The following is an 18040-nucleotide window of genomic DNA, read 5'->3' on the forward strand; positions in this document are numbered from 1 at the left end:
GTGCCAGTGCCTCAGCACCCTCACAGGGACGAGTTCCTGCGCAACATTCCGTCTATCCCTGCCCTTTCCATTTCCCCTTGTCCTGTCACTCTGTCCCTTGTCCCAAGTTTCTTCAGCTCTCTTGGAGTCCTTTTAGGCACTGAAAGGGGCTCTGAGTTTCCCTGGAGCTTCTCTTCCCCAGGCTGAACCCCGCAGCTATCCCAGCCTTTCCTCGTAGCAGAGTGACTCTTCCCTCTAGTCATTTTAGTGTCTCCTCTGGGTTTAAGACTTTTGTGTGTGTTTTTATTCCTTGAGCAAGTAGGAGCTGGAGAGGGAACAATATGGGACATTGTGTTTCATGTCAGGTTTTCCTGGGATCAGTTCTGCTCTAGAGATTATCCCAAGAGGTTTCTATTTTCAGGCCAGCACCAAAAAAAAAAATAAAATACAAGGGGAAATATAAGAGTGAGGAGTTTCAGCCTGGTCAGTATCCCAGGATAGTTTAGGGACTGGAGCCTGTGCAGAGGAATTGAGACAGGGAATCACCTCAGAGAAGGCAACACTTGTGCTTAGTGACAGTATCAGTGTTGTGGAGTTGCCTTTAAATATGAGTATTAGCTGCAGGATTGATGCTGAGTCACCTCAGGAAGGAGCTGTGTTGGCCTTGCTGCCTTGCAGGAGGGTTGAATTTCCTTAAAATCCTTAAAGTTCTTTTTTCCTTAAAAAACTTCTTCCTAAGGTGTGAGGGAATCTTTGCGTGGTAAGAACTGATTTCCAACATGTCCTTGGAGTGAAAAATAAAGATTAACAAAGAAAAAAGATAAGATATTAAGTCATTTGAGTGTTTATTTGTCTTTACACCTGAGCTCTCTGCGAACTGTGCTGTAAACAACATCTCCAGAGTCATGTGCCAAGTGCCCAGCACAGCCAGGAACCACATCCAGAGCTCCCAACTGCTGCTCCTGGCACTCACCACAGCATTCCATGCTCAGGAACCCAAGCCCCACAGCACACACAGAGGCTGAGCAGTCACAGCACTGCTCCAGTCCTTGTTTCTCTCCTCCCTCAGAGCCTCCTGCCACAAACACTTTCCCCTCCCTACCGAAGCCTTGGTGGAGTTCTGCTGAAACAACAGCTCATCCGGGATCCAGTCAGACTTTGGAATGTCCTAGGTGAGTCCTGAGGAGGAAGGAGGAGGGTCTAATTTCATAAGAGAATTGACCTTTCCTCACCTTCCCTCTGCAGCAGAGCTGTGCTGCTCCTGGCTGTGGGAGCTCTGTGTGTTTGCAGGGATCCGTAAGGGGTTGTGTTTGGAGACAGGGATGGATAGTGGCACCTTCCCACAGGGAGCACTGGGATTGTTAGACCTACAGTTAACTTTAAGGCTGCAGGTTTTCAAGAGGAGAATCTTTTTCTGCCTCATCAACAAATCAGAAATCACGTTGTTAGCCTTTGAATTGTGGGATCATGGGATGGTTTGGGTTGGAAGGGCCTTAAAGCTCATCTCATTCCACCCCCTGTCACGGGCAGGGACACCTCCCACGAGCACAGGTTGCTCCAAGCCCCATCCAACCTGGCCTGGAACACTTCCAGGGATGGAGCAGCCACAGCTTCTCTGGGCAACCTGTGCCAGTGCCTCAGCACTCTAACAGGGAGGAATTCCTTCCCAATATCCAATCTAAGCCTGCTCTCTGTCAGTTTGTATCCATTCCCCCTTGGCCTGTCCCTCCAGGCCCTTGCAAAGAGCCTCTCTTCAGTCTTTCTAAATTACCTCTCACAATCTCCTTGACTGGAACAAGTTAAAGGTGTGTGTTAAAAATGTGGTTTGAATTCCTGGAGTGCAGGCACAGACAAAGAAAAGCAAGGCCCTTGTTCTCCTTCCCTTCATCAGGTTGGGAAGAGGATTTGGTGATGCCTCTGAGACTGGTATGAAACTGGTCACAGCTGTGGTGGCCAGTGGGGAGCTTGGGCTGCTGTACCTTGGGCAGGGTTTGGGGTTTGAGTGCAAATACAAACACCTGCAGTGAGCCCTCTAGTAGAAGGAGCTATGGACAAGCAGTTCGGCTCCTGGGAATGTTCCTGGAGCCTTCCTGGAAGAAGGAAGGGAAATGCGTGAAACAAGGAAGTGAAAGCTGCTGTCATCAAGTCACTTGTCCTCCTTCCCAACTTACTACATGCGGAAAAAGCCTCTGTTTATTGTTTTGGAGCAGCAACTCTGAGTCTTAGTGTTTGTAGCCTTTTTTGGCCTTTATTAGAGTATCCCAGAGATTTCCTGATAACCTGAGGTAACTACAGTCCCTGCATTTCCTTTCATGAGAATTTCTGGACACTGGTGTGAGGCTGTTCCTACCTGCCCACACCAGTGTTAGGTGTGGCTGTGCCTTGGGAGTTGTGTCCGTGTTTCAGCACTACAGAAATGTCTCCTTTGGTCCATTAAAACCATTTCTGCCCAAAGCCACATTTTGTTTGGATTGTCAGAGACACAGAAGGGAGCTGGAGGAGTTTGACCTTCCCATTGCTCCCTGGGGTGAGGCTCTCCTGGTTCCTCAGCACACAGAGCTGCCTGGGTGGATGTGGAGCTTGGCTTCCTCTGCCTTTGGAGCTCCTATGGATTTCTGCCACCTCTCACTGCCCTCAGCAGTAACTACTGAGCTCTGCTTGTCTGCAGGTAGCACCTACTGGTTCAGCACATCCAGCTCTGTGGGGAGAAGCCAGAAGAATGAAGGATTCAAGAAGAAATCTGAGGAGGAGGATGGTATGTGTGTGTGCCAGAGATTTACTGCCACAGACTGTGTGTGTGAGGGCCAGAGGGGAAGATCCACTCAGTGTTTCTGTCGTGGGTACTGTCACCTGTGCCTAAGAGCAGGTTTGAAGGAGTATTTTGGCTTAGGTGATGGACCGTAAGATTGGAGACGTCATAGAAAGCAGAGAATGGTTTGGGTGGGAAGGAGCTTAAAGCTCATCCAGTTCCACCCCCCTGACATGGGCAGAGGACACCTCCCACTAATCCCATTCAACCTGGTCTGAAACACTTCCAGGGATGGGGCAGCCACAGCTTCTCTGGGCAACCTGTGCCGGTGCCTCAGCACCCTGACAGGGAGGAATTCCTTCCCGATATCCCATCTAACCCTACTCTAGTTCAGCATGAAGTCGTTCCCTGTGTCCTGGCACTCGAGCTGTTTTATGTGGGTTTGTGGGTACCTGCTGTGCTCCTGAGTTTCAGGACCTTTGAGGGAGGGACAGAGCTGTGAATCAAAAGTGGTTTGGGTTGGAAGAGACCATAAAATCACCCAGTTCCCTTCCCTTGCCATAGCTCCAGACCTTTGTACTGCCAGTTGGAAGGTTTAAGTGCTTAAGTCACACAGATTGTAATATGAGTTTATAATTTATGTTGTAAACCTTTCCCTGAGTATCATCAAATGGTGTGATCACTTGGCTTTGCCTTTGTTGTGCTTTGTAATCAAATCCTCTGGGACTAACCAACTTTGGAAGTAAAGAGGTCAACGGCTGCTGCCTCTCAGTGTCACTGCAGTGTCCCTAAGGCCAGAGCAGTGTCTTTCCCTGTGGGATCATTTAACTGGGATGAAGTCTGCAGTGGGGTGTGAGCACAGGGATCACAGAATCCTTGGGAAGGGAGTCAGAGCTCAGAGCCCTTGGTGTTTGCCAGGCCACAGCCTGACTGAGCACAGCACCTGGGAGTGTTGTGGCTGTTCAGATTTAGTAAACATGTTCAGTGGCCTCTTCCCTGCTGTGATGTGTGGACAGCCTGGCTGTGGGAAGGGGAATGCTGCCCTGTGTCTCCAGGGGAACACTTGTCTCCACAGTCATTATTAAACGCAACTCTTCACGCTGTCACCGCAGCCCTGGCAAAGGTTTCAATCAGAGAGTTCAGAGTTGGGGTTAATGGCAAATCAGTGCTTGGTGTGGAGGCTTTGGGAGGCTCAGAAGCTGGAAGTATTCCCACAGCTGTTGTTTGCAAGTGTCACATCCACTGGGACTCATTTCCTGAAGGCTGTGGGGTGGCTCCTGCTGCAGTGTGGATGTGGTGCTGGAGGGATGGTCATGTTTGCATCAGCTCAGACATGCATTGATTTTGTCCTTCATTGAATGCAGAGTAGAGGAGAGCTTTGTGCTGCCTTCCAGCTTTCTAGAAAAAGAGGTTTCCTACTGGAATTACTCACCTGCACTTTAAATGTCCTAGACAAGTTTAATTCCTAGAAACAGGAGAAGTCATGTTGGGATATCTGTAGGCAGCTTTTCCCTGGGGTGATGCTTTGTGATCACATCCCCAGTTGTGTGTGTTTAGAGCAGGTTTTGGGCCTCCACGCTTGCTCTGAGGTGTAATACAGAACACTGCTTTAGCAGGAGTTGCCTGACACCTCCAAGGATCTTTCACAGCCATGGATGGACTTTCCTATCAGGACTCGCTTCCTAGAGTAGTTTCTTTTCTCTGTAGAATCTTTTTATTCAGAACTCAGTTTTTCAGGATATTGCCCAGACTATGTCCTCTATCACTATATTCTTAGATTTTCTTTACTAAGCCTGCAGTGGGTGTCATCCTACAGCTTTGGGATGAACGCCCTAGTCCCTACCAGGCTGGATGCAGCAGCTAACACCCAAATGAGGGAACAGCAGCAGAGAACAAAGCAGATGGGCTGGATGTGGTGCCTGAGCTTGTCACAGACTTCTGAAGTGATGACTTACCTGCAGAGCTGCATTGTTTGTATTTAGGAACAAGCCTTTCCTGTCCCAGGTGGGGAATGCAGGGAAAACTGCTGCTCGGAAGGACAAGGACTGCTCTCAGCAGCTCTCTGGGCCATGTATGTCCCTCGGTGTGGTTGCAGCCTGTGCAGGGGCTAATTGGTGGCAGATGATAAATGCTGCTGTCAGGGCAGTGGTTAGGAATTTGTAGATCAGTCCAGTCTGGGCTGCAGTGCTGGTGCATTAGCAGCACAGTGGCACAGAAGTAATCTGTCTCTGAGTGTGGAAGGGTGTTTGTATTGTATGTTGCTGTTAAATTGGATATCAGGAGCAAGTGCTGAATTATACATGGAGAACATCCACATGTGACTGGAAAGAGAAGGAGGTGTTTTTTGTCTGAACAGCTCAGGCACAGCCCAGCAGCTGACATTGAACTGGGCCATGACAGTCCTGAGCAGCCCTCAGAACTGTAAATTTGCCTGTGCAGTGCAAAAACAATATTGGGAGACTGGAAAAAAGGTTTGGTGCCAAATAGTAGAAGTAAAACATCCCTTTACCTTGGGTCATTGCTCCAGTGTGGCACTACTACAGCACAGGAAGCATCCAGCTGTGTGTGCACTGTAACTTCTGGAAGCGAGAGGCTTTGGCTTGCTGATGCTTCAGTTCCTCTTACTGAAGCAACAGTGAAAGTGAGGGAGGTGATCCTTCACCCCTTCTCTGTGCACAGTGCCTCCCTGTGTGGCTTGGGTGCTGGGAGACACCTGGGTACAGCCACAGGGGTGTGACACAGGGCTTTTGCAAGCAGGTTTTTGCTGGCTAGCAGGAAAACTTGCCTCCTTCCAGGCAGTGGCTAAATTAACATCTGAGTGCTTGTGCTGTCATAGCCAGAGTTTGACCTGGTGCTGTTTGATGTGTGCAGCTGAGGCCCTGTGGTCTGACAGCCCTGGAGCCAGCAAGGCCTGGGAATGTACAGTCCAAAATGTGACTCACTGAGTAACCTTGGGCAAGTCACATGTCCTTCTGTGTGAGCCCTGGCAGAGATCCTCCTGTGCAGGGTAGGCAGGGACTGCCTGAGCCCAGGCCTTCAGGAGAAACTAAACATGCAACAACCCCAAAAGTACTTTTGTCTTAGTATTGTCATTGAATTGAGCCTTCTTTGGGTCAGAGGCTCCACAATATAGGGTCTGCCTCAGCCTAGTCCTTCACGAGAAACCAAACATGCGACAAAACCTCTGAGAGGTACCATTATGTTAATTCTTGTCATTGAATTGTCCCTCTTCGGGTCAGAAGCTCCAGAATTATGAAGTTGCCTCAGCCCAGTCCTTCAGGAGAAACCAAACATGTAACACAAAACCCCCCAAAATACTGCTATGTTAATATTTGTCATTTAATTGTCCCTCCTTTGGGTCAAAAGCTCCATGGTCCCATGCTAATCTCTTTCTCTGATCTCTTTGTTCCCCAGAGGAAGAGAAGCGCAGGAAAAGAGAGAATCAGATGCACCTGGAGCGCCTGAGGGCACTGCTCATCCTCACCTTGATTGTGCTGCTGCTTCGCTTCATGGTCAGCGAGAACAGGGAAGGGACCAACATCTCCTGGAACTACTTTGTGAACGAGATGTTGGCTAAGGGGGAGGTGCAAAGGATCGAGGTGGTGCCTGAGAGTGATATCGTGGAGATCTACCTGCACCCGGGAGGGACTCCCCATGGCCAAGTGGTGAGTGACTGTGCAGTTGAGGTGGGACGTGTTGGATTCTTCTGTTGGAACGATTGAATTAATGGATATATATGTTCAGTCAAATTCCTAACTGGTAAATTTGCTCTTCATTAGTTCCCTTTGTTGGATTTGAAGATCAGGGGATTTCTGTTACTCATAGCAGCCTGGAAACGAAGGCTTAGTTTAAATTGTAAGAATAATTAGTAGTGACCTGGAAGAAAGTAATGTATATCTAAAATGTTGGGAAAATTCAAGATTTTTCTACCAGCTTAATCTGATATGGGAGAAGTTGTCCAGGAGGTTGTAAACTCTTATTACTGGAGTTTGTTTCCAGAGTTTTCTCCTATTTGTATTATAGTTTTGAGTGTTCTGATAACTCCATCAGCTTTCCTTCCAAACCTTCCAAAATGGAAGCAAAGCTAGGTTTGATCACATATTTACATCCAGGAGTGGCAAGGATCATTAGAGTGTCTTGAGAGTTTCAAATACTGAAATGGAATCCCAGAATGGTTTAGGTTGGAAGGACCTTAAAGGTCATTCAGTTCCACCCCCTGCCATGTACAGGGAACTGTTCTTGGATACATCCCATTTTTGGTGACTTATAATCCATTTGCAAACTGGTGGATGAAATTAATTTCTGACAGGTACAGAGATAAGGTCCAGGAAGCCCAAGTGGAAGAGAAGGCACTTCCTTTCCAGGGATGTAGCTTTCCATATGGAGTACAGGATACTATCTGAGCCCAAGGTGTTGGTGCCATTGGGTTTTACTTACTGCCCAGAGCAGCTGTGGCTGCCCCATCCCTGGAAGTGTTCCAGGCCAGGTTGGATGGGGCTTGGAGCAACCTGGGCTGGTGGCAGGTGTCCCTGCCCATGGCAGGGCGTGGGATGAGATGAGCTTTAAGGTCCTTTCGGCCCAAACCATCCTGTGATTCCATGATTCTCCTAACTCCTTCCAGCCCAAAGCATCCTGTGATTCCATGATTCTCCTAACTCCATCCCTCAGCCTCTCTGCCAAGTTGTTGCCTTTCCTTGATTCTAGAGAGCTGAGACTTAGTTCTTGACTTTTATGCTTTCATAAGGTGCTGGGAGGGGCAGTGTTCCTAAATTTATTCAGGGCCCTGGTGTCCGTCCTCCACTCATTAATTCATTGCTGCAGGATCAGAGGGTGTACCGAGGCTAATGTTTCCCTGCCCTGTCCATGCTGTGCACCTCTGCTTGCATAGTTCTATACAATAAGTAATACTGACCTGCTGCTTTGGCCTTCCCGTGCCCAGAATGTGACCCTCCTGTACACCATGCGCGTGGCAAACATCGACAAATTCGAGGAGAAGCTGAGAGCTGTGGAGGATGAGCTGAATATCGATGAGAGAGAGAGGATCCCCATCACCTACAAACACCCTGGCTTTTATGGAAAGTATGATGTAAATTTGTCCTTACTCTTCATCTTGTGCTGGTGACAACTTCCCTTGCTTGGGGAGGAAAGGCACTTCCAGCTAGATCTTGTTATATAAACATAGAGCACAAAAGTGGGCTCAGATTTGGGGCATTTGATGAATATTTCTGAACGATGAAGTACTCTAGATGCACCTTAACGTGTGAAAAGTAAAGTCCCAAAAAGGTGACTGGGATTGCAGCATGCAACAGGCCAAAATGTTTCAGATCAGTGTCATCAAATCTTGAGTTCTTGCCCAGCTGAGCAATTTTTGTCCTTATAATCAATTATTCAAGTGCAGAGCATGATAGAAATCCTGACAGTGAGTGATGTTCCAGCCTGGTTGTGGAAAAGGCTGGGGTTGCATTGAGCCTTCCCTGTTCAAATGCCTTGAGGGAGGCCTGTGGTGGCTCAGGCTGCGAAAACAAACCCCCAGTTTTGGGCTCTTTTCCCCCCAGCTGTTGGTCTGAGCTCAGCCCACGCTGCTGCCTGCTCTGGCCACAAGCCACATGCTGAGCAGAGCAGCTTTGGTGCCAGCACACCACATCCCATGAGAGGAGTCCTTGTGCTAAACCTACAGCCCTTCCTGCTACCTGAAACTGAGAGCCTTTGCTTTAAACAAGTGCTCAAGGCTTTTCATTCTGAAATCAGAAGAGAAGAGGGAAGATCTGTTCCCAAGTGCGCAGGGTAGAGCCGGTCTCGTATCTGAGGTGGCCCGGGCGCCTCTTGTGCACAGGCAGAGCATGTCACCTGCTGTTAGCATCTCCCAGGGTCTGGAGCAGTGTGACTTTCATGCTGGAGATAACCAGTATGTGCAATTCCTCCTCCTACACACCTTGCAAGAATGGAACGATGTCATGTCTGTGTGTGAATGGACACCTGGGCTGCGTTTTGTCTAGTTACTTGTCTTCTGACCAACATTTGTAATACATGGTGTGTGTGAAGATAAAGTTTTTAATTGGTCATGCAGTATGATACTTAAGAAGTTGCCAATTTTCTTAGAGTTGCATGTAAGAGGAAGGGAGGACTGAACAGATATTCAGCTACCAACACAAGCTGCTTCCCCTGCCCCGCACAGGAGATTGTTAATTTTTTTAACAAGAGCTGTGATGGAGTGTGAAGTCTCCCAGGAGCCTTGATGAATGTCTGGAGAATTGAGTCTGACCCTGTGAGGTGCAGAGCCCTTGCAGCCTGCATTGGGTTCACTCTGAGTGTGGGTGCTCAGTGTGTTTCAGAATGAATCCTGTGTGCAGAGCAGACAAACCAAAGGTGACTTTCAGGTTTCAGTGTTGCCTGTGGATCTCTCACTAAGCAGAAACAAGTGCAGATGGGTATAGAGCTCCTGCTGGTCCCTTGTTTCAGTAAATCATCCCTCTGTCAGAGGTCTAACATGCACTCCTGTTTCAAAGGTAAGGCACGCGAGTGTGTTGAGGCTGGATGGATTCACAGGCAGAACAGAGCCCGCAAATCTCAACCTGTCACCTGACATAGGATCATTCTTCCTGCTCCTGGAAGCATCCTTTGTTTAAAGCTCACAGGGCATTTGTCCTCAGCATGTTTGTCCTGTATCTGTGTTAGGCCTGCAGTGTCATCTCAGCTCCTCATCTCCCTCCTAATGCAATGGGTATTCCAAAGCATCAAGAAAATGGATGGTTTCGGTTGCTGGAGAACTCCCTTCTGACATAAAGGACTCCTGAGAGATTTGACCAGGGAGGACCAAGCAGGCTCTTAATAGGAGACCCACACTGAGATTTCTGCCAGGGTTAGGGGAGCTGGAATCTCCCCAGTGGTGCAGGCACAGGTCTTCTGCACTGAGCTCCCTTTGGAGCCCTACTGGATTCTGTTCGGGGTGTGATCTGCCTGCCTGAAGGTGCTGCTTGTTTTGGAGTAGAAATGCCTCTGAAGGGGATGGGGAGGTCGAATTTCTTTCCCAGCTGTAAGCTCAGTTTGCCAGTGTCCTCTGCTTCACTTCTCAGGTCATGTAATCCTTAGGTTTGGGGTTTATATATCTATGTAAAATCCTGTAAAGCTCCATTTTCTCAGTCGTTGCTGCACTCATAGCCTGATTGTCCTTTAAATACTGCAGGTAGCCATGTTGGATGATACTGACCAAGCTGTGGCCTCACACTTTGCACCTGTCTCTGTCCTTTCAGTGATGTCCTTTCCCTGATAGTGACCCTGGTGGCTGTGTCCATGCTGTGGAGCATCTTCCGCCTGTTCAGGGTGGCCAGTCGGGCTGGAGGCTTCAACGCCTTCGTGAGTATCCTGGGGTTCGAGGGTGTTTTGCAGCCTCTGGGAATCTTGGCTTCTGCTAGGCTCTCTCCTCCCCTTTTCCCAGCAAATCAGTGCAGGATGAGGATGGAACTGGTGCCAAGGACTCTCCAGTCTTGCCACATCTTGCATCCTGCTCTGATCATCTGCCTGGCTGGTACCTTAGCTGGCCTTAGCTGAGGTCTTTTCCCTTCCTAGCAGCAGGAAGGGCTGAGCTCAGGGAATTTCAGTCCAGTTTGCTGTTTTCAAAGCTTGCTAATGAGCTGCAGCTGCAGATGGTGTTTTTCACTGGGCCCTGCCAACATGCCTCCCATACAGCCAGAAGTAGGAATTGCTGCTTTCTGCAAAATGAGTTCTCAATTTATAAAATATGTTCAGATTCTGGAGCTCATTATGTATTGGCCTGTTCACTCCTGCCTCATGCCTCGCTTGCAACATCAGGCAGACCACCTCCTCCCCTCTCCCACCCTGGCCTGCATCAGCTGATGGAACTGCAGGAGCCAGCCTGAGGTACTCTGGCACTGACCGCGGGGATTTGGGATGAAAACACGGAGAATTCAGCTCCTTGTTGGATTTCCCACTCAGCCTCCTCTGCAGTTCTCTTGGGTTGTGAGATCCCTTTGAACAAAAGGATGCAGCTGCTCACAGAGAAGAATATTTGAAAGAAATGTTGAGTAATGAGGCCTTGAGGACTAGATTGTGTCCTTGCCTTGGTGAGGACAGCCAGGCCCTGAGTTTAACTCCTCTTTTGGCTGTTTCTGAGGCCTCAGAAACCATCCACTTCCTCCTGAAAGCAAAACCTCCTGAGTAGCTGTTCTGGGTAGAACACACTGAGCAGTTCTGAGTGGGGAGTTTAACTGAATTCTTAGTTTGACTCTCACTGTGGCCTCAGAGGCACCAGGAGATGGAGATGTGGTGGCTGATCGCTTTGAGAAATGCAGTTCTGGCATGGGCTGAGTTCCAGTAGAGACCAGCAGCAGCATCAGACAGTGGTGGAAAGTGTCTGTTTCTGTGCTTTCACATGTGTTGGTAATTACTTGCCCTCAACACGTAGTCCTCAAAGCTGTACCTGTCCCATGTGTGTTAGGGATCAGAGTGTTTAGAAATTGGGGAGATGATCCCAAGTAAGTTTTTGGACCTTGCATGTTTTTGATGAGCCTGGTCTACATGGAGTTTGAGCTGGATTGTGTTGGGGCTATTACTGCAAGTTTGTTCTGTCTCTTCCCTACATGCAGCTAAATAAAGCTTGAGTCAACAATCCAGCTGGGAAGTGTCTCCAGAGCAAAAATCAGTGAACCATCAGTGCTTTGGTAGGGGCAGCTCATACCTGGGCTGTGCTGTCTCCCAAAATAGGGCAAACAGCCTGTCCAGACCATTGCCTTGTCCAGAGTTGTTCAGTCCTTGTGTTCCCTTCCACAGAACCAGCTGAAGATGGCTCGTTTCACCGTGGTGGATGGGAAATCGGGGAAAGGCATTGGCTTCAAGGATGTGGCAGGGAAGCCTAAAAAAAAACAAGGAATTTGTGGACTATTTAAAGGTATATAAAACCAGAACAAAACGAGTACTTACTACCTGTCTTCTGGGACAGATGGCTGAGCTGGGGAGGAAGGGGGTTCTTCTCTTCATCCTTCATGGTTGTGAAGGATGGAGCAATGAAATTAGCTCTGTAATTCCACTTCCATAACAGGAATGCAGATGGAGCTGCTCCCATTGGCAGCTCAGAGTTGCCCAGGCTGGAAGCAGTCCTGGGAAGCTCTGGGAGGCCACTCTGGCACAGGGCTGTGAGCTGTGGGTGTGACAGAGCTGTGTTGTCCTTGCAGAATCCGGACCGCTACCTCCAGCTTGGGGCCAAGGTGCCCAAGGGGGCCCTGTTACTGGGCCCTCCAGGCTGTGGGAAGACTCTGCTGGCCAAGGCTGTGGCTACAGAAGCACAGGTGCCATTTTTGGCCATGGCAGGCTCTGAGTTTGTGGAGGTGATTGGAGGTGAGCTACTGGAGCAGGGGTGGAGATCTGTTCTGGAGCTGGAGGGTACTGGCTGGGCCTCTTGCGGAGGACAGAGCTTGGCATGGGGAAGGTGAGCTGGATACTTCAGCTGAAGAGAAGCCCGGAGAAGAGCAGGCTCAGGGGTGACCTTATTGCTGTCTACAACTCTGTGACAGGAGGTTGTAGCCAGGTGGGGGTCAGGTTCTTCTCCCGGGAAACAAGTGACAGGATGAGAGGACAGTCTCAAGCTGTGCCACGGGAAGTTCAGATTGGACCTTGGGAAGAATTTCTTTATATAAAGGGAGATTAGACATTGGGATTTGCTGTCTAGGGAGGTGGTGGAGTCACCATCCCTAGAGGTGTCCACGGAACGACTGGACATGGCAATGCATGCTCTAGTCTAGTTGACAAGGTGGAGATAGGTCACAGGTTGGGCTTGATGATCTTGGAGGTCTTTTCCAACCTTAATGATTGTGTGAAGATATACAAGGTTTTCGGTGATAGACAGTCCTTAATTATGCAATATCTATAGTTTCTGCCCTCTGGATTGCTGGTTGCTTCTTCCTGACACCATGCAGCCATGTCCTTCACCTGCAATCACTCTCCCTGACTTTCCTGCACCTATTACCAAAGTCATTGTCTGAGACTTCCTTCCTTGTCTGGAAATGCTGATGGATTTTCTGCTTGTGGGGAAAGTAGGGCCTCTCTGTGCCTTGGGATTTCCATCTTTCTCCTTCTGCTCCTTGCTCTCAGGTCTCTTGAGACCCAGCAAGGGTCAGTGTGCAGGAAAAAGCTGACTATTTCTGCTCTGACCTGTGGGAGGAACAGGAGGTCAGGTTGGGAGCTGGGAGCAGAGCTCCTCTTGCAGCTGCTGTAGGAGTCCCTGCAGTTCTAGGAGCCCACTTATACCCAGCACACTCCAGGAGAGACTGACCTAAGGAATTAAACACAAGTTCTGGGGCAGTTTCAGGGGAAGTTTATGTTGGATTTTCGTAGTATCATAGTATGTTAAGGGGTTGGAATGGAGCTTAGAGACCACCCAGCCCCAACCCCCTGTCCTGGGCAGGGACACCTCCCACCACACCAGACTGCTCAAGGCTTCATCCAGGCTGGCTGTGAACACTGCCAGGGTTGGGGCATCTACTACCTCCCTGCATGGACAGATCTCCAGAGAGTTCCTCACGCATGGGAAAAAATTATTCATGATATCTGATCTAGATTTCTCCTTTCAATTTATCCCCATTACTCCTTGTCCTGTTACTGCAGTTCCTAACAAAAGAAAAACAATGTTAGGAAGAACTTCTAGGTTCTAAAGGAAGAAGCTTTGGGAACTACTAGGAAGGACCCATGGGAGGGCTGGAGCTGTGTTAGGGGAGGTTTAGGTTGGATATGAGGAAAAAGTTCTTCCCCCAGAGGGTGTTTGGGCAGTGGTCACAGCCCCAAGGCTACCAGAGCTCAAGGAGTGTTTGGCCAACGCTCTCAGGCGCAGGGTGGATTGTTGGGGTGTCCTGTGCAAGGCAAGAGTTGGACCTGATCCTTGTGGGTCCTTCCAGCTCAGGATATTGTGTGATGCTATGATTCCTGAAGCAGGCAGGGTTGAGAGAGGGACTGTCATACCCTGTCAGGTGTCTCACTGAGGAGCAGTATTGCTGCTGTCCAGCTTGGCTGACTGTTGTAGGTCCCGAGCTGATCTGCCCTCCTGTGCCCTGCAGGCCTGGGTGCGGCGCGCGTGCGCAGCCTGTTCCGCGAGGCGCAGGCACGTGCTCCCTGCATCGTCTACATCGACGAGATCGACGCCGTGGGCAAGAGACGCTCCACCAGCGTGTCCGGCTTCGCCAATGCTGAGGAGGAGCAGACCCTCAACCAGCTGCTGGTGGAAATGGATGGTCAGTATGTCTCTCTGCACTTGTCTCCTCAGAGATCTGAGCTGTTGGGCTGGACATCTTTGTCCTGCTTGGACTTGTGTTCTTTTGCTGCAGTCTGAACCAGTCTGAGCTTGTGTATCCTGTCATTAGTCCCTGGTTCTGAAGGCACTGGAGCATATCCTTCTCCATCTGTCCTGTGGGACTGCTCCAGTGCTGTTGGAAGTGACTGGACTCAGGACAGATCATGGAATGGTTTGGGTGGGAAAGGACCCTAAAAACTCACCTCATTCCACCGCTGCCATGAGCAGGGACACCTTTCACTAGCCCAGGCTGCTCCAAACCCTGTTCAGCCTGGCCTGGAAAAATTCCAGGGATGAGCATTCACAATCTCAGCCTCTCTGGGCAATAGATACGTGCTGTGACCAAGTTGTGGAGAAAACCCTTTTGACATCTAGGCGTTTACACAGGTTTTTAAGTGTTTGGGGCTAAGTCTAGTAATTTTTAAACTCCTGGAGTTTAGGTCCAGCTGGGCATTACATCTTGTTAGACACTTGCTGTATTTTGTCTGAGGCGGGTAGTGGTTTAAAGCCTGTCAAGGTTTAGAGTTCAGTTGTCCCAGAGGGACGTAAGTGATGTAATATATCACTTCTCCTGTCCTTTGACTTACATTTGTGTTATCTGCCTGACCACAGGATCTCTACACTGAGAGAGATAAGCTTTGCAAACAAGTTCTGGTTCAGTGCCACACTCGTGTGGTTTCTGGCTGTTCTGCACCTGGAATTGGCCCTTTGCTTTGACACTTTCACACATGCAATGATCCTTTGGCAGTTCTGACCCCGTCCAGGCCTGCAGCACTGACCCAACTTGCAATGTTCCTGTTGCTAAACCTTATTATTGCAGAGCAGGGTGAGGAATAACCCACTACCTGCCCATCAGGGAGTGTTTGGATCGCTTTTCCCTTGGCTGGAGCTGTAACTCATAGCTTGCCTGTCGTGTCATCTCTTCACACTCTTGATATGAAAAATTAAAAGCTATTGTGCACCAAAAGCATCCCCAGAGTTGTGTCCCAGCTGCTTGCTTTGTGCTCAGGGTTTGCAGTGAAGTGCATGATTTTGACAGCAAAGGCCAGTGCTAACACACAGGGCAGCAATCCTGCCTTGGGTGGGTCTTTTTCTCCCGTGCCAGTGGTAGGCTGAGCTGGCAACATGGAATTAAATGGAGGCCTCTGAGTCTGCTTATGAATATGCAGTCAGGACATTCCACATCTCTGTCCTGAAAATGAAAATGTCTGATTTCTATCAGGCTGTAAAAATGAGGTGTGGCTCTAAAGTGTTTTCTCAGTGAGTCTGAATTCAGAAATGAGGGTACAGCTCCATTGGAAAGTGAGTTTGGAAGGTAAAATTCTCCTCAATATGTGCTTCATAGTCCCTTATTTGCTGTGTGCTGCCTGGTTTGGTTTTAAATCCATATTATTCTGTATCCATGTTTCACACAGATCATGCTCAGAGTCCCTCACTTTGCTCAGTGTGCTTTATCTAACACACTAAAAAACCAGCCCAAGGAGCTGATGGTGTCACGCAGGAGACAGCTGGCAAGGATGTCAGCCTGGCACCAGGAACGTGGGATCAGCAGGGTCCTGGCATGTGTCACTGAGGTGTTACCTAGGGAAGTGTGTCACACCTACACCTACACTCCAGTGCCATGTGCATTGTGGCAGAGCGGCTCTCGGGTTTACAGTGAATCGGGTTTTTAAGAGGGAAACAGTTCTGCCCCAGAAGAGGAGGAGTGCTGGATGTCTGATCTCTTCCTTGAGACAGAAGGTTGAGAGTTCTGGCTTAGCTGTGTTGAGCTTAAGTTGAGGGTTGAAGTTCTGCAAGACAACAGCACAGACCTGAGTTAGCTATTAATTTAAAGGAAAAACTGCACAAAAGCAGATCTGTGAGTCATCAGTGCTGGTTGGAGGAAGCTGTGTGTTTGAGTGAGATCCCTCGGAGGGGAGGGAGAGGGAGAAAAGGGGGGTCAGAGCTGGGTGGGACCTGCTGTGCAGGAGGGCTGAGGGCACACGGGCTGGGTGGGGTGATGTGCACGTTGGAGCTCAGTCCTGCTGGTGTGCAGGTTTCGCAGTAATCACAGTGCTCTTCCCACAGCCGCCTCGGTTTCCTTCCCTCTGACAGCCGGCTCTGTGTTTTGGAAGCACTGGGAGCCTGGTGGGAGAACGGGAGGGACTGGAGGGAGCCTCTCCACAAAAGCTGTTTCTCAGAGCAGTGTGATGTGTGTGCACCAGGCTGTGAGCACAGGTGTCTGCTCTGAATAGGGAAAATTCCCTCACAAACAAGCAGAAGAGGAATGTGACCCAAATATCTCCTCTGTCCTGGATGCACTGGGAGGAGCTTTGGCAGTGCAGTGCTGAGGTTTGTGAAGGAAAATGCAGGACAGTTTCTGGTGGCAGCTCTCCACCTGGAACCCTCAGACCAGACCTGAGCTGTGCTGTGCTGTGTGCAGCCCGAGGCTTCCCTCAGGAAGGGACCCTGTTTCAGTGCCACTTCTCACAGGGGAAGCCCAGAGCCTTTTGAACAAGTGGGTGGGTGACATGGTGACACTGCAGGTGAGATGTTCACCAAGCAGTGCAGGTTAGCAGGGAGCAGTGCACTTGCAACTCAAGGGGACCCTTTCTTCCTTTATTTTCTGAAGTGGCTCTGCTTGTGACCCTTGCAGGAACACTCCCATCAGGGCTGTGATGAGGGGGTGTTCTTGTAGCCTATTCCTGTAGCCTATTCCCTTGGCTGGTGTTTGCCTGTGACATGCCAGGTGGTCTCGCGTTGGGAACACCAACATGCATCAGAGGCTGCAGTTGTGGATTTCTCGGAGCAGTGTTTCTCCCTGCTGGGACACAGGCTTGGGAGCAAGTGGGGCAGAAGCTGATGTGAGGAGGATGCTCTCAGTGCTTCTGGTTGTTTATTTGTTCCAACAGTTAGACCTATTTTAAGAGCAGATAATGCACTGTACCAGCTAATCCTGCCATCCCTGAGTGCCTGCCACTCTCTGCTTACTTATCCCCCTCCAGAGAGCAGCATGATATGCTCCTGAAGGATGCTTGGCTTCATCCTCTCGGCAGCTCCCTGAGCCAGCAGCCTGCAGGGAGGGAGCCCTGAGGTGTGCTGCAGCATAGGCTGGCAGGGCCAGGCCCTGTCTTACCTGTAACCTCGATCTGTGCTCAGCTCTCACTCGCTGACACATTTGGCAGCTCTCGTGGTGAAGCTGAGAGCTGAGCCTGGCCCTGCTACGTGCTCAGAGCTGCCTCTCTCAGCGTGGGACTTGGCACAGAGGGAAGCACATGGGACTGTCATGTCCTTTCCCTGGGAAGGCTGCTGTGTGCCAGGGCTGGGAATGTGCTGGAAGCAGGTGACTCATGCCCGGGGGCCTGTGGGCACCTGGTGGAATGCAATAAATAACAGTGTGGGTCAGTGATTCAACATGAGCTCGGGTTCCCCACCCAGACAACACAGTGCCTGCCCCTCTCTACCCTCCTTCCCCAGGAAGCCCTGGCTGCCTTTGATGCCTCCTTTGAGGCTGCTCTCACACAGCCTGTAAATCCTGATGCTCCTTCAGCTTTAAGACCCAGAGACTAAACCTGCTCTGACTGTGGCTTGGCCAAATTCTGTGCCGATAGTCACTGCAAAGCTCTTGGGTTGTGTTTTGTGTCATGGTGAAGGCTCTGCAGGGCTGGTCTATGCAGTGCTCTGCACTGTGTCTGCCTAAGGCAGGGGGTAAGAGGTGAATGAAGAGGCAAAGATAACTCTTGCTGTAACATGCTGGTGGCAAAGCTGTGTCCTCTCTCTGCTCTAACCTGGGCAGGTCAGGAGAAAGTCTGTCCCTCCCCTGATGATCCTGTCTGTGACTGAAGGCTGGAAGTAAATAAAAACAGAAAGGGCTTTCCATGGAAGTATGTGGGAGGGAAAGGCTGTTTGTACAACCTGGAGCTAAAGGAGCAAGAATTGACTTAACTTGGAGGTGAGGTGTCTGTAAATTCACTAAACCCGAGATTCTGTTCTGGGTTCTAGTTGGAGCAGTTCCCATATGTGGCAAAAGGAAAGGG

General features: G+C 49.8%; 1 protein-coding gene across 1 annotated transcript in view; it reads left to right on the top strand.

The window, feature by feature from the left end:
* Positions 1-1048: 1048 nt before the first annotated feature.
* SPG7 (spastic paraplegia 7 (pure and complicated autosomal recessive)) overlaps positions 1049-18040 on the top strand; it is a gene marked incomplete at its 5' end in the record, with an annotated part of 28915 nt that continues 11923 nt past the window's right edge. The window contains 9 exon segments of the mRNA XM_009071853.1: positions 1049-1151; positions 2648-2734; positions 6143-6393; positions 7668-7807; positions 9979-10081; positions 11516-11607; positions 11609-11633; positions 11917-12079; positions 13792-13965. Of these exon segments, the coding sequence (XP_009070101.1) occupies positions 1049-1151; positions 2648-2734; positions 6143-6393; positions 7668-7807; positions 9979-10081; positions 11516-11607; positions 11609-11633; positions 11917-12079; positions 13792-13965 (1138 nt within the window).

The sequence above is a fragment of the Acanthisitta chloris genome, unplaced genomic scaffold (assembly GCF_000695815.1).
Source record: "Acanthisitta chloris isolate BGI_N310 unplaced genomic scaffold, ASM69581v1 scaffold21193, whole genome shotgun sequence".
In the NCBI taxonomy this organism is placed as follows: domain Eukaryota; kingdom Metazoa; phylum Chordata; class Aves; order Passeriformes; family Acanthisittidae; genus Acanthisitta; species Acanthisitta chloris.